At 38.9% G+C, this 15,491-nt stretch overlaps 1 protein-coding gene across 4 annotated transcripts in view; it reads right to left on the bottom strand.

The window, feature by feature from the left end:
* The window catches only part of ZC3H13 (zinc finger CCCH-type containing 13), a 51,830-nt gene extending 38,019 nt beyond the window's left edge, over positions 1 to 13,811 (bottom strand). For 2 of the 4 annotated variants that reach the window (XM_054061855.1, XM_054061871.1), the window contains exons 1-4: positions 13,607 to 13,811; positions 7,732 to 7,857; positions 7,185 to 7,294; positions 1,873 to 1,984 (exon numbers count right to left, since the gene is read on the bottom strand). In XM_054061855.1, the coding sequence (XP_053917830.1) occupies positions 1,873 to 1,984; positions 7,185 to 7,294; positions 7,732 to 7,848 (339 nt within the window). In that variant the 5' untranslated portion in view covers positions 7,849 to 7,857; positions 13,607 to 13,811. The remainder of the gene's footprint in view (positions 1 to 1,872; positions 1,985 to 7,184; positions 7,295 to 7,731; positions 7,858 to 13,606) is intronic. The other 2 variants (XM_054061865.1, XM_054061879.1) reach the window with 2 other exon arrangements.
* Positions 13,812 to 15,491: the final 1,680 nt, after the last annotated feature.

Raw genomic sequence — 15,491 nt, 5'->3', positions numbered from 1 at the left:
GGCTGGCATCTAAGCCTGACAATATTGTACCTGCTATTGTTTGGCTATCTTATCTATATGCCTCAAAAGCCTTGTTTTAAAAGAAGCTACTTATGGTTTCACCTGTATCAGACAGTTCTCTCATAGCCACTACTCTCTGTTACAGTTACAGGCTCATAAACTGGTGAAGCACAAATTCTGTCTGCAGAGATAGAACTGCTTTCTTCTTTTTTAAAAAATAAAAACCCAAAGAGAGTTATGAAACTTTTTATGGAACAAGCTAGTTTTTGTTATTTCAAAACAAAGTTAGTATTTCTTATCCAGATCCTCTATTACCCCAAAAGCTTTAATAAGAGATGGAAACATCAGATATCAGATCTCCACCATAACAGTAACTCTAACAATGGAGCAAGATTATTGTTAGCGGTTCAGTCACTTCAGTCTTCTATTAAGTATCCTGGTTCTTTGCAATGCAACTCTTGACGACTGTCCCTCTTCATCTATTTGTTCCAGAATATTTTCTTGGGATATCCCATATTTTGAGAGTTGCCTCCAGGCAACTAATACAAAATCTCAGTGGTTTCCTCAGCCTTCTGGTTTATGAGATTGAAGCAGAATATTTTAGAGTGCTTATTCCATACATAATTCTTCAGTACTTCAAGAGACTCGCTAATTCTCCAATTCCTTTTGATTCCTGCTTCCAGTTCACCTTTACTTGGGGTTTAGTTGTTTAAGAGTATTTTATTATTACATTAACAGAACACTACAAAAAGCAGGTTTAACTAATCAAAAGTAAGAATGAATTACATCAAAATTAGCGTTGTACCAGGAGAGAAGTTAACAGTAAACTTTTAATAATGGTTGGAAAGAGACACCTTTCCCACCAACCATGTACCCAATAACTGAACAGTTTATTCGAACTATTAGAAAAATCAAAGAAACACATCTAAATAAAAGAGTAAAAAGATTGAAAGTTCATACAAATTAACAGCAACTGAAAACATGATTGGAAGGTAAGCCATTCTGTTAATTTAATGATAGCAGCCACTGTTGATTTCTTTACACCTGACATAATTCGTTTTACACAGCAAGTAGTAACAGATCAAGAGGAAAAATAAAGAATGCTGTTAATTCCTGCAGAAGCAAAACTGATTTTTCACAAATAAAAGCTTTTAATCATCATACATATGAAGATGAAAAACATGACGCAGGAATACACTGGTGCTATTGCTACACAGATTCGGGGTCACACTACCAACCCTGCCCCTATTTGTTACAGCAGTGCAGGAAGAGGTGACAATTTCAAGATTAATAACTTCCAATATTTGAGAGATATAGGGCTGCAGAAAGATGCTTAGAAAATGAGAATAATAATGAATTAATTTTTCACAAAATCCAAAAGTGAGTAGTTGGGATGGCAGATGGGTATATGAGAAGTAAACTGAAACACAAACCCGCACAACCAGAACTTCATGGTCTCATCAAAAGCAAATACTGGGATGAATAACTGAAGTCTGGATGCATGTAAACAATGCATATGAACAAGCATGGGGGAGAAACAGTGGATGAGTGGAATAACGGTTAATACACTTTCTTGGTAATAATTAAAGAGTCTGCACTTTTATTAAGCACCTGTTTACCAGTATTTATAACTTATTTTAGTCTGTCGGATTTATAAAATCTTTGGGAACCAAAAGACCATAGAATGATATAAAATGGCAAAAATAATACAACTGTTAAGACACTTCATAATTAAACATGCCACATGCTATGTACAAAATGATCAGTTCATCAAAGCATTTTGAAAGTTACAAGTCACCACAATCATGTTTCTAGGTCATACTGCCCAATTGCTACTGAGGGATTCTGGAGTTCTGCAAACTCCCTTCTTACCCTAACAGGAGAGGACGATTCCTCTGTACTTCGTTTTTGTGGTTCTGCCTCAACGTCTTGACGTTTGTTCTTCATTCTTTCTCGAAGATCTCCAGTAGGTCTTTCTGGCGACCTGTATAATACAGAAACATAATATAACCAGTTCTATGGGTTTATTTTTAAAGGAATACCATCTGTCTTTTAATTATTATTATTAGTTTATATACAGAAAGATCTCAACCTCCCACCCAGAAATGAAGTGGATGAATAAAAAAAAATACTCAGTTCTAATGGGCTTAAATATTCTAAAAAACAAACACACAAAACACCAACCCAACCAAATAACTCTTTCAGAACATCAAAGACTTGACTCAAAGACTTGACTCTAAGAAGAAAAATTACTTGTATGTATTTATGGCATGACTCAGTTGCTACTCTAGATCAGCTTCAGGTGATCCTATCCAGAAAAAAAAAGAATCACCTTTGCCTGACCATCATGCAAATGTGTTTCACAATGACTCCTACCAAATTTTTCAAGATATCTTTAGCCCTCTCTATATTCTAATCTGCACCAATTTTAATATCCATATTATATGTTTTTATATGTATATAAAATAAAATTAATACAGAGTCAAACTACTGTACACTAGCAATGACAGTCACACAGAAGCACAACTCTGGATACGGATGAAGTCCACAAGTGGAGATAACCTGACCTAGGTGCCATCCTTCCATGACCTTGTCAGAATGCCATAAGAAAACCAGAACAACAAACAACACTTTTGCCACACATGCACCAGAAATTCACTTTTGGGAGGCCTCCGTTTGTTTCCAACTTGCATTAACATATTATTTCATAATTTAATTACAAACTATCAGATGAACTCTAGCAGACATGCAACTTTAAGGCATATTTTCTGTAAAAGGTATTACTGCGATGTGGGAAGGGAGAGGGAACATCCTACATTATTACAAGACATCTATATAGTTCTGTCACCTCGCAGTATTGACTGGTAAGTCCATTTATCCCTTATGGGTTAAAAGAGAACAAATTCTGCACTTAAGTGAATTCTTAAGCAAAGGAGATGTAGGAGCTGCTTCAAATGATCTCTCAGCTCAAGAAAACAAATTTCCTCTTTATATATATCTCACTTGATACTGAGTTTGGTACTTCTGTGATGACTGTCAGCTGTAACTACAGATTCCTCTGTGAAATGGTTGTATACAAGTACTGGATTTGTACTTATCAGTTTACACTGAAGAATACTGATGCTACATTAATTGATTAGAAGAGCCATATATAATATTTGAATAATGAATTTTGAATTTGTTTTGTTTTTCATACTGAATCAGGGTTTACATTTATGAAGTGTTGTTTCTCCCCCCCTTCCTCTGTCACATAACACACAACGAGTGATTGGTCTTTCACAAATTATGCATACAAAAATCTAAATTAGTATGATTTTCAACCTCTGCATAACTTGAAAAACAGTAATTGGCTTCCATTTCCTCTTTTGCAATGCTATCTATATTTAATTCCTTAAGCTTCATCATAAGGTTAAATGTCTTAAGATCTAAGAAGAAAAAGACCACTGACTGCTCCCACTTTTAAATGCATTTAATTTTTCACAAGGTTGTAAATACTGGTCAGTTTAAATCAGAGGGAAAGTACAAACCAGCAGCATGCTACTACTTTCAGCACTAAGAAGGATCAAATAATACCCAGCATACAAATAGAAGTTATCTTCTTTGCATGCATTATTATATCACCTTTAAAGTGTTTGGCTTTAGCAACAGTTATGATTCAAGGAATCATTTATTTTTTTTTTGCCTCCCCCCATCTTAGAAAGGTAATTCCTTTGCACTACTAAAACACTGAAGCATTCCAACCATCAGGTACTTCAACAAATAAACTGCCTTTGAACACTAAAGTGGCAATTCAATGCCTTAATTTTTAACAGTACTTCAGCTATGGCACAAAGGATTTGTATTTGTGAAGCTGAAAATTAATTTAAAAGGCAAAGAGTTTATAGATAATTAACTGGTCAGATTGTTCCCCAAGAGGAGCAATTTCAGAAAAAAAAAAAAAAAAGTAGCAGCAGGAGGAGAGAGCAAGAGAACTTACACTGAATGCAGTTCATATACTATCTAAGGAGACATTTGATATTTTAATACTTTTTTTTTTTAAGTTATACCCTGAAGTGAAAAAACATCCAAACCATTTATTTCACGCTCAATTGGTACCTTTTTCAGTATGGGAGGGAAGAAAAAAATTACTTTGTTAAAAAATTATTCAAATCTACTTAAAGATTACAAAAATTATCAGGCAATCACAGCAACAAAAAAAGCTATAGCTTCAGGGTTGGGGTTTGCAGGTGGCTTTTTGTTGGTTTGGGAGGGGGTTTTCAGCTTTAAGAGAACAATGGAGCAAAATCATGGTACCCGTCCTACTCCTCCCCACAAGAAAAGCATAACCCCTCAAAAATCTAGTAAGTTAAGACTGAAAAATCTGTCCAATTTTAAGAAAAAATATTCAGGAAGCTGTGAATGTTTTCAGATACTTCAGATTAATGCACAGAAAACGAAGCTGGCCTACTAGCTGATTTTTCTTTTAGGTGTACCACAATTTTAATTTTTAAACAATGGCTTCTTTTCTACATAACTTCCCCATTCCCAGACGTCCTCAAAAGGACCTTTTGCTATTACACATAATGCACACTGCTGAATTTCAACAGATAATTATAATTTCGCCTCTACGATTTAAGATGATGTGGCTAGACTGCACCTGGTAGAACTTTTCACACAAAAGGCTCCACAACATTATCCCTCTACATTGAAAGAAGATAACTACTCAATGAAAAATTTCTCTTTAGTGACTTAATATTTTTTGCTAGGGGTGCAACCTCTAGACAAGGCCTGAAATGCAGAATTTCATAATTTCAAATCTTAAGCAGTGCAGTTAAGCGATTTTAAACAGCACCGCTTCCTGCAACAGTTCAGTTCTCCATATTCAGTGACTTGGTTAGGAAATGCACATTCCTATCAGCTTCACCATTTGCTTATGTACCACTTACAATGTCAGAAACAACTCCTTAGCCACAGACACACATAACAACACATCTATCTGAGAATACCTGTGTCTGTATGTGTGCACGCACACATGCATATACGCGTTGATGACTATTATTAGTGTATAAGGTACATATTATAACTGAATGTTCAAAAAACATTGCCCCGTTTCTCAGTTTCCCATACATCAATATTTGGACCTTTAAAAATCCATACATAGTTACCTAACATTACTGTGGGTTTGGTTTTTAAATCCAGTGTAAAGATCCAGAATGAAGAGGATCATACAGGCTAAGAGAAGGACACTATAACAGCATAGATCCTGACAACAGTATACAAGAACCAGCAGGAAACTGCCAAGCAACTGACCAACAATCTATTGGTAGAGCAATAGAGTAAAATTCCTTCTAGTATAGTATGTTTACACACAGCTTTTTCCTTGTTAGCTTCTCCTTACTCGAAGACTGGTAAAGTCTACTACCGAATTCTTAATATCCTCACCAGGAAAGCTTTATACGTAAAAAAATGCTAGGCTCTATACTTATAATAGCAAGATTAAAATTCATGCTGTGAGAAGCAACATTAATGCTGAGGTGGAGTTGTAACGAAATCAGATTTAAGAGTCTCTTTCACACTTTCAAGAGTCAAGTTTTCCTACTGTCTGGCAATATTCTGAACTATGGGAGGCATTATGGTCAGGCAAAATCACAACCAATGAGATTTATTTAGGGTGGGTATGGAAAAATTAAAAGAAAGGCAGCAAGCCTCTGTGCTACCAAACTGCTTACAAAGCAGAACAAAAGCAAAAAGACTTGACACCAGCAAGCCTGGCTGAACACATGCAGACACAGTGCCATTATGTTGTCTCAGATACTTTAACAAGAACACTGCTTGAACTGAATTGATGTGGAAGCAGCATTAGGTTGGCTTGCAAGAAACCAATAAAATTGCATTCAAAAAACCTGGATAATATTTGTAAAAATCTCTATCATTGCTAAATGGCATGAAAACGCCAACATTTTATTACGTACATAAAACAGCTTTTTCTGTGCCTGGCTGAGAGCCATCAGTAGAAACTTCTGAAGACAAGCATGCCTTTTTCATTTGTCATTTCGGGGAAGGGGGAAGAGTGGATTCCTCCGCCTTTTTATTTGTACGGACACATTTATGAAATGTTGAATGTATCAGACAAATAAGCAGCAAGATCTGCCATTTGACTTTTCCATATAGTCTAGGAAAGAAAGAAGTAAGTTGACACTACTCAAACTACTCTTGGTCAAACGAACTACACACTGAACTACCACCTCAGAACCAATGGAAGATGAAACACGAAAAATCACTACCTTTCTGACAGTACATCACAGGAAGAACCAGAAACAGAACCCTAACCTCATGCCAACCTTCCTCTCGCTGCTTTTCACTTCAATGCTTCAATGTGCCTATTGATAATCGAGGCAACATTGACATTACTGTAGCATTACAAAGCACAGCTGCTTGTAAAATATTAAACTTTCACACAAATAGGTTAGTGTACTAAAACTGTACTGTATCTTTGTCCTTAATACTAAGGATATTACAAACTTGCTGTCTATTCCGTTTCTGTTTAACTCGGGTGTTATGCCACAACAAAGGATAATCAAAAAAAAACATCCTTAAATTACAGTAACACATCAAAAGGCAGATAATAAAAAATACTCTCTCTGAAACTTTTTGGATTTCTTCCTGTGGCACAGGAAATTTGTCCCAAGTCTGACAGATAAAGTCACAAAACTATGTTTTTAAGAGAACTGTTTCATCACAAAAGGAGGGAAAGGATAGATAGCTTATATATCAAACAATATAGTGAAGGCAGAAAGGCTGCAGGTATGAGTACTGCTGTAAGTAGTTGCAAAACAGCATTTCAGTAAAAGACAAAGGCATATCAGAAGCTGCAGTGACACTACGCCAAAAAAAAAAGTTTTAACATACTTGAACTTCCTATTTCAAGCACGCTAACAAGTTAGTCTGCATCCAAAGGACTCCATTCATTTTTTAAAGCTACATTTTTTAAAGCTACATACACGCAAAAATCCTGGGAAAACCCAATGCAAGTTGCCAAATTGTCCAAATTGTTTCGAGCAGCTTCACAACACAACTGGTTATCAATACAACATACCATAAGGCACACTACAGCATTTCACTTTTTAGAAAAAAAAAACAGAAGACAGTTGCAAAAGCTATTTTCCTACAGCATGTGAAGAATTCAAAGTGAGTTCTTGATTTACCTTCTATAACTGCTGCTATAGCCTTTACCTCGTGGTGAAGGGCCATGTACGAATCTACATGTGTTCCCATAGAGGCAGTTGCCAGTCTTCAGCCAGTTACGGCACTGTGTCTAAGAGACAGACATTACTGGGTGAATTTCACACTCTTTTCTGGAAATACCATTGGTGTGAGTGTGGCAGAACAAACAAATGACTCCACATTAACTCCCATTTATTTGTAATTTCTGTCCACCAGTAATATAACTAATTAAATGAAAATAATCAACAATTAGCATCAGGTCTGGCAAAAAAAAATTTAGGTCGGTGGAAACAGTATTAATATGTACAGTACTATGGCTCCTCTCTAGAAGCTGGGGCAACACGCGCTATTTGAAACTTTTAGTATTAGTATCTTGAACATCCAAGCACTAAGGAGTTCTTTTGACCTTTACTAACATCAGTGACATCTGAACATTTGGTATTTGTGAGCTACTCTTTCCCACCATCTAAATCCTGGAAAAGAAGATGCTGGGGTGGGGAGGAAAAGAAGAACACTTTTATAACTCACCTCTGCAGTACTTCCAGTGCTGGGTCCAAGCCTTTCAAATACACTGGGTCTTCGGGATGTGCTATCGGATATAGTCTTGGTATTTTCCACTGTGACCTTCCTTCTAATTTTTGACATTTTGTACTACTTCAACCAAAAAAAAAAGCAAAACTGTAAAATCCTTCAGTTTAGGGCTATTGACACTGAACTCACATGAATAAAATAGTATGATACACGTTGTAAGAGTTGCTGCAGAGGTGATGAAGAAAGAAAAAGAAGCCATAAATGAGTGAAATGTATTGAATAACAAGGAATGCCTCTGATTCGAACTAGCTGAACATCAGTAATGATATTTTTTCATTTTATTTTATGACCAGCTTTGGATTCTTCAGCTTCCCGTTGGGAAAGATCATGTGATATGTTATTCATTCAGGTAGCAAACACCACACAGAACAGATGCTTTCCTTTGTCATGTATTTTTTGTGAATCAACTCAAGAGATTTCACCTCTCAGTAACAGGTTCTAAACACTAAAACCAGCTTCCATTTTCAGAAACAAATCTCAAAAAATTGAGAGCTCCATTCCCCCCCTCCCTTTGTAGTATGTGACAACGTACTGAAAATCACCTTGATATCATCCACAGTCTACATTTATTACTGGTTTGTGTTCTACAACTATTTGGAACCACCTGAGTTTAGAGAGGAAAAAAAACCCAAAAATACCACAACCTCACAACAGTGATACTTCTTGAGAAGCTCAAGAAGTGTAACTCCCTTTCAAATACAGCACAAGTTTCATAAATAAGAACTCACAATTTATCTTACCTGAGAAAGGAAGGAGTTACATATTAAAAAAAAAAAAAAAAAAAAAAGAAGATCTGTATATCGACCACTAGAGATAGGCTGTAGAAAAAGAGCAAAATAGGCTCCTTAAACTATTGTCCACTCTGTAAGTGCTATATGATCTACATGGAAATAAAATCCATTTGGGAAAATCTGCCAGTTGCTGTATGATTGATATACAGCTCCAAAAAACACCTCTTCGTAATACTGAAAAGTGTCATCATTCTAGAGGTTGTTAGCCAGTACAATATAATGAGCCAAACACTAATCTGCTACCCTTCTGCTGTCTCTTCTGCTCCTATTTGCGTGTCACTGCATTTAGAACACACAAGCTGATTTCTCATATACAAACAAATTACAAATGACAAAAAGCTCATCCATACAGTCAGATTAATACAAATTCAAACTAACACCCACCAGATTGGATTAATATAAATTTTCACTGATATGATCAACAATATGTTCCCACAGCATTCAGACTGTAAGGATCCATTCTATGGCAAAAAAAATTCATAATGTATAAATGTGGACAAATGTACACAGAACATAACAGTGCTGTAACCTGTATTTTACACTTGACACTTTAATACCTGGTTTTTTTCCCCTTGTACCTCGATGAAACCCCATTATCTGAATCCTACAGTTACTTCAATGACAAGATCTCCCTAGAAATCAGACAACTGTACAGTTTCTATAAACAAAACTGTGCTGAAACTCTTGCTAAGCGCTTTAGCTCTTTATAAAGAACATAAGAAAGCAACCTTATCCTATGTACTTGTGAGATTTCTCATCTCTAGTGACTAGCTCTCCAAGGCCTTAATTATCTGAAGAATTTGATGTAACAAGTAAGGTTCAGGTAACCAAGACATTAACCAAGGTGCTTAGAGAGGGCAGAAGTTAACCATGTAGTATAGCAGACATTAAAAACAATGGTTAACATCAATTAGTGGAAGCAGACAGTGAAATAGTAGAATTTGCCAGTAGTAGGAAATTATTTGGGTTAGTAAAAACTGTGGAGAATAGAGATTTCCAGGAAGAACTAATTGAGTTAGAAAACAGAGTAATACAACAGCAGATGAAATGCAAATAAATATAATGTAATGCACACAAGGAGAAATGATTTTGTCTAAATACTTGATGAGTTCAAATTAGTCCAGTCTTCTCAGAAAAATAATTAGGAGTTATTGTGGACAGCTCAATGTGCAGCAGTAGTTATAAAGTCCGACAGGATAAACCATTGAAGTTAGGAAGCAAAACAATACCACACCTCGCCTAGCTGAGCACCCTTCCATTTCAGTACTATATTTCAGAAAAAAACAAACCACTGCATTTTTTAGGTTTCATGCAGCTTCCCTCTTTTAATACAGGATACAAAAATTGACTGACATATGCAAAAGCATTTTTAATAAGACGATCATATACCAAATGCTGAATTTGGTTTAAATATTCACAGTAAAAAGAGCCATATCTGAAATAAAACGGGTTAGAAGAACGGCACTGGCAATGGCATAGGGAGAGGGTTCAACACATGAAGGACAGATAAAATGAGTGCATATAATACAAAAGTACAGTACACACTGACATGATAGCAGTATACAAATACATAAAAGTTACATTAATTTTGCCTCCTAATTTGAACATCCTTTTATTTCTAAAGAAACAGAGGCAAAATACCTTTTTTAAACGCCACTTTTTAGCCATCTAACAATACCTTCTTGGAATTAACTTCTATAGGAAGTTATGATGATGACTAGGCTTAAAAGGATAGTTATAAACATGGAGAGGATGAAGGGGGTAACATCATCATAACTGAACAGATAATTTCATTCCAACTACCTACTTCCCTATATTGTGTCAAGTTTCCCACAAGGAAATAAAGAGAACACGATCCAATCTTGAACCCTCTACAGGCTTGTAAACCCCCCTATTTTAAATAAAATAAAAACTTGTAATGCAAAAAGAAAAACCGTACTATTTCAGGTAGCATTCTGTCAATTCTGTCCTTACATTCCAGCCCATACCCACTGGCTTGCAATTAAAACCAGATTCTGTATTAATAGAAGACATATTTCATCAGAAATTATTCTAAGCAAACAAAATCAGTGTGTTGTGACCTGCACAGCACACTACTTTCTGTATGCACATATTATCACATGAGGGTCTCACTCCTGCAACCAGAACTGCATGAGATTTCACTGCTAGGTGAATATAGCTGTGAAAAGGCTGGAGGATTAGAGTCCAGAGGCAAATCAAGGAATTTTCACTGTGTCAAACTCTGCATTTGAGTGACCGTATCTGAAAATGCAGTCAGTCCCATTTTCATTCTTCAAAGACTAAGCAAGTTGGAAAAATTTTAAAAAGACTAACAAAACAATACTGGAATTGAAATTTCAGATGAATAATGGCGGTTTTATAGTACTGACAAGCTTCTTTGCCTATAATTCTTTTTCCCCTTATGGTACTTGTTTAAGTAAAGCGTTTAGTTTCCAAATTTTTCAGACTGCAAACTAATGGATAATCAATTTAAATGGAACATCCCATAAATATTTCCTTTACTTCATCAATTCTCCCACATTTTCATCTTACATTGCTTCACCTCTGATGATCACAGTCCTCCTATCAAGCCCACACTGATGGCAAGCTCAATGACTTTTCTATCTATCGAACTTCTGTGTCTCTGAACTACCATATCCTTACCAAACACTCATGTTAGACAGCACTATCAGTGGGGACAGAGATTTAAGTATTCATATTTCAACATTTCAAATAATTACTACCACGACTTTTTGAAAAAGTTTCTAAGTAGAAAATTACATACTTTCAGGTAAAGGACACTGCATTGCTAAACCTTGCTAGGGGCATTGAAAGGTCTGCAACTTCTGAAATGCCTTACTACAACTAAGTGAAATTAATGCTATCCTCCTAAAATAATTTCTATGACTAAGGTATTACCTGTATCACTTTTCCATACATAAATAAATCCACAGGAATCTTTAATAATAAATTAGAAATACTTTAACACTATCATAACTTACTGACAGATAGATTTATGTTTTTCTTTGAAGAGAGTGACTTTTCCAGGATGAGAGAAAACCTGTTAATTACCCTAACTATACTACTATCTGAAGTCAAATATATCTCAAAGTGTTACTTCATAAATAAATCTAAAGTATAGACAGAGCCAGTGGACACTATCCAATCAACTAAAATCAATTAAGCATGATATGACTGACAGCAAAATTCTGTATTTTTATTATCAATAGTCCTACATTTTGGTGTCAAGCATCCTTAATATTTTTCAATGCAAGTATGATATTAATTAAGCCACAATCAAGAGAAACACACATAAACACCTGTTTTCCTTTTAGAGAAACCTAATCCAGTCCTCTACAAAAATCAATCCTACTTCAACAAGAAAACTAGAAACTGAGATCTAACAGAACAAAAGCAAAGTTCACAAAAGACCTGTAAGGACATGAAATCTCTTTAGGAAGTCTAAGACATCACTAGTAAGCATGTCAATGTCTGTGCATGCATATATGCACACAACACACAGGCTAAAACATTACACCTCTTATGAAAATCCTACCTGCGAAGCAATAAATAAATAGATTTTATTTAAAATACCAGGCAAAACTTCCAAATCCTACAGAAAGTCCATATAGAAACTGATGATAACACACTAGGATAAATTATATACCTCTTGGCAACTAAATAACAGCTTAGAATAAGGAAAATGTCAGAGCTTCCCTCCATTTTTCCAAATGAAGGGCTTTTACCTGAAAAGGTTTTGTTTCTGACTACAAAATTAACATTTCCATGTCACAATACTAATAAAATAGTTATATTTGAAGGAGCTCTACAGGATTACTACCTAAAAACAATACTAAAACATGTTGTTAACCAACTTCCAAAAAAAACCCGAAGCCCACTCTAATACTGGTGGCACATTTATGTGCTGTTAGTCTAGCACTCCTCAACTCACACAAAGAAGCCTGTTTGACAGGCTGCTAGAAATTATTACAAGTTTACTTTAACACCCTCATGCTGCTGACCCATCACCATATTAACCTGAACCTCTCCCCCCTCTAATTTAACATACCCTACTTTTCCATTTGCAGTGATAAGCAACTGCTAATTACATTTTCACAAGTATAAAATCATGGCTGGCGGTCTACATGTAAAAAAATTGAAAAAGTCAAGCCTTAGTATCACAAAAGCAAGTATACAGTATGCCATAACTTGTCTAACAAAGTCCTTATATTCGGAGATGTATTACCAGACTAAGGGACAGTCTAAGCTCTGTTCGGACAAATTCAAGCTCACTTAGCCTTCCTATCCAGTTTGTTGGATACATATTTTCTCCAATCTGTAAAGTGGATCACCACGTTAGCATGCTGTCACACTCAAGCAAACATGCTAAGAAGCAGGGCACGTTATCTCAGCCACAGCCACATAGAGTCACACTTCTGCAGTTTTCAGGTACACTTAGTTCACGGGCCGAGTCTGTCCACTCCCGTCTGCACAGACACAGTGTGTTTCACCACCAGCGCAAGGTCCCTTAATGTCCTGGTTGCTACCCCACCGCCACAATCTGTTCTTCAAAGGGCCTTGCAGAAGGTCAACAAGAAATCAAAAGTGGAGTTAAGAATGCAGCAGAGAAAGCAAAGGTCAGGACCTAAGCAGACTAGCCCTGACATTAACCCAACGAGCCCAGCCTAAAAGCTCTGGAAAGGATGGGAACTGGCTGTAGCCTCTATATCAAGAAACAAGGATGACTGAATTTATACGAGCGAAACGAGCAGCTCCCTTAAGCGCATCAAACAAATTTACTGCCAGAAAGCGGGAGAGGAGCTCCAGTGAAGTGGGGGGAAAAACAAACCCCCAAGGAACAGGGAACTCCAAGGCTGCGGGAGGCAGAGGCTCCAGCACGGCCCCGGCCCAAGGAGAATGAGGGCTAGGGGAGCGGGGTCTGGGCCCGCCCCGCCCCCCCGTCACGGCCTCCTCCCCCCTCACGGCCGGGCCGGGCCGGGCCGCGCCGCCGCCGCACTCACCTGCTCCTTCCGCTGCCGCGCCGCTCCCCGCCGCCTCCTCCGCCGCCTCCCGGGGCGGAGAGGGTGGGAGGGGGCGAGGGAGGAGTCCGTCCTCCCGGGCCTGAGCGCGGAACGACACGGAGAGGAAGGCGGGGGAGCGCCCCCCCCCTACTCCCGCGGCGCCGCCGCTCCCGCCCGGCCCCCGCGCCAGGGACGATGGGTAACCCCCGTCGCCGCGCGCGCGCCCTGCCCGGCGGCCCTCGCGCCGCCCCACGCGGGGCACGGCCGGAAGTGGGAAGGGCAAAGTGAGGGCAGAGGAGGAGGTGGCGGGCCGGGCGGAAGCGCTTGCGGCGCCATGTTGGTGAAGGGCGGAGAACGGCTCATGCTTTCTGTTCCTTGTTCCGTTGCCTCCTGCTCCTCTTCGCGAAGGCTTTAGGGGCGGCCCAGGGGCTTCCCCGAGGCTCTGCCAGGCCAGAGTCTCCGCCTGAGCCCATCAGGATTGCGGGGATGATGAAGGGTGTGGCTGAGGTGTGTTAGAGGGAGGAAGGAATAAATCATTATGTTTTAGGGCACAACAACCCTGTACAGTGCTACAGACTAGGGGAAGAGTGGCTAGAAAGCTGCCTGGAGGAAAAGGACCTGGGGCTGTTAAGATTGACAGCCGACTGTGTGCCCAGGTGGCCAAGAAGGACAATGATGTCTTGGCTTATATTAGAAATGGTGTGGCCAGCAGGACCAGGGAGGTTATTCTGCCCATGGACTTGGCACTGGTGAGACCACAGCTTGAATACTGTGTTCTGCCCCTTGTTAGAAGAAGGATGTTGACGCTCTGGAGCGTGTCCAAAGAAGAGCAATGAAGCTGGTGAAAGGGCTGGAGAACAAGCCTTATGAGGAGCGGCTCAGGGAACTGGGGTTGTTTAGCTTTGAGGAGACTGAGGGGAGACCTTATTGCTCTCTACAACTACTTGAAAGGAGGTTGTAGAGAGGAGGGAGCTGGCCTCTTCTCCCAAGTGACGGGACAGGACAAGGGGAATGGCCTCAAGCTGCGCCAGGGGAGGTTCAGACTGGATATCTGGAAAAAATATTTCACAGAAAGGGTCATCAGGCAGTGGCACAGGCTGCGTAGGGAGGTGGTTGAGTCACCATCCCTGGAGGTGTTTAAAAGACAGGTAGACAAGGTGCTCAAGGACGTGGTTTAGTGGCAGATAGGAATGCTTGGACTCGATAGTCCAAGAGGTCTTTTACAATCTAGTGATTCTATGATTTTATTATGTTAAGGGAATGAATGAGATAAGCAACTAATCTTGGCCAGCTTGCAGTTAGGAAGACTGTGATTGTAACAGGAGTTTAGCTTGTTTACTAGTTGAAACAAGCAACAAATCAAGTGACCTTTCAGTACCTGACAGGACTGTTTACAAAGGCTTGTAGTGGTAGGATGAGGGGCAATGGGCATAAACTGGAGATGGGCAGATTTAGGCTAGACATAAGGAAGAACTTCTTCATCATGAGGCTGGGGAGGCACTGGAACAGGGACCGTGTGAAAGGCTTTACAGAAATACGGACAGATGACATCCATTGGTTTACCCATGTCCACTGCTATGGTTACCCCATCACAGAAAGCCACTAGGTTGGTAAGACAGGACTTGCCCCTGGTGAAGCCATGCTGGCTGCCATTAATCACTTCCCCGTCCTCCATGTGCTTTACCATAGCTTCTAGGAGGATCTGTTCCATGACCTTCCCAGGCACAGAGGTGAGGCTGACAGGTTGGTAGTTCCCAGGGACATCTTTTCTACCCTTTTTAAAAATGGCCACAATGTTACCCTTCTTCCAGTCACCAGCACTTCTCATGAATTGGTATCTGGTGCTTCCCCAACCCATGTGCAGGAACTTGTGCTTGGCCTTATT

Source organism: Cuculus canorus, chromosome 1, assembly GCF_017976375.1.
Source record: "Cuculus canorus isolate bCucCan1 chromosome 1, bCucCan1.pri, whole genome shotgun sequence".
NCBI classification, from domain to species: Eukaryota; Metazoa; Chordata; class Aves; order Cuculiformes; family Cuculidae; genus Cuculus; species Cuculus canorus.
Note: the sequence above shows the minus strand (reverse complement) of the source record. Positions and strands in the feature narration are given on the sequence as shown.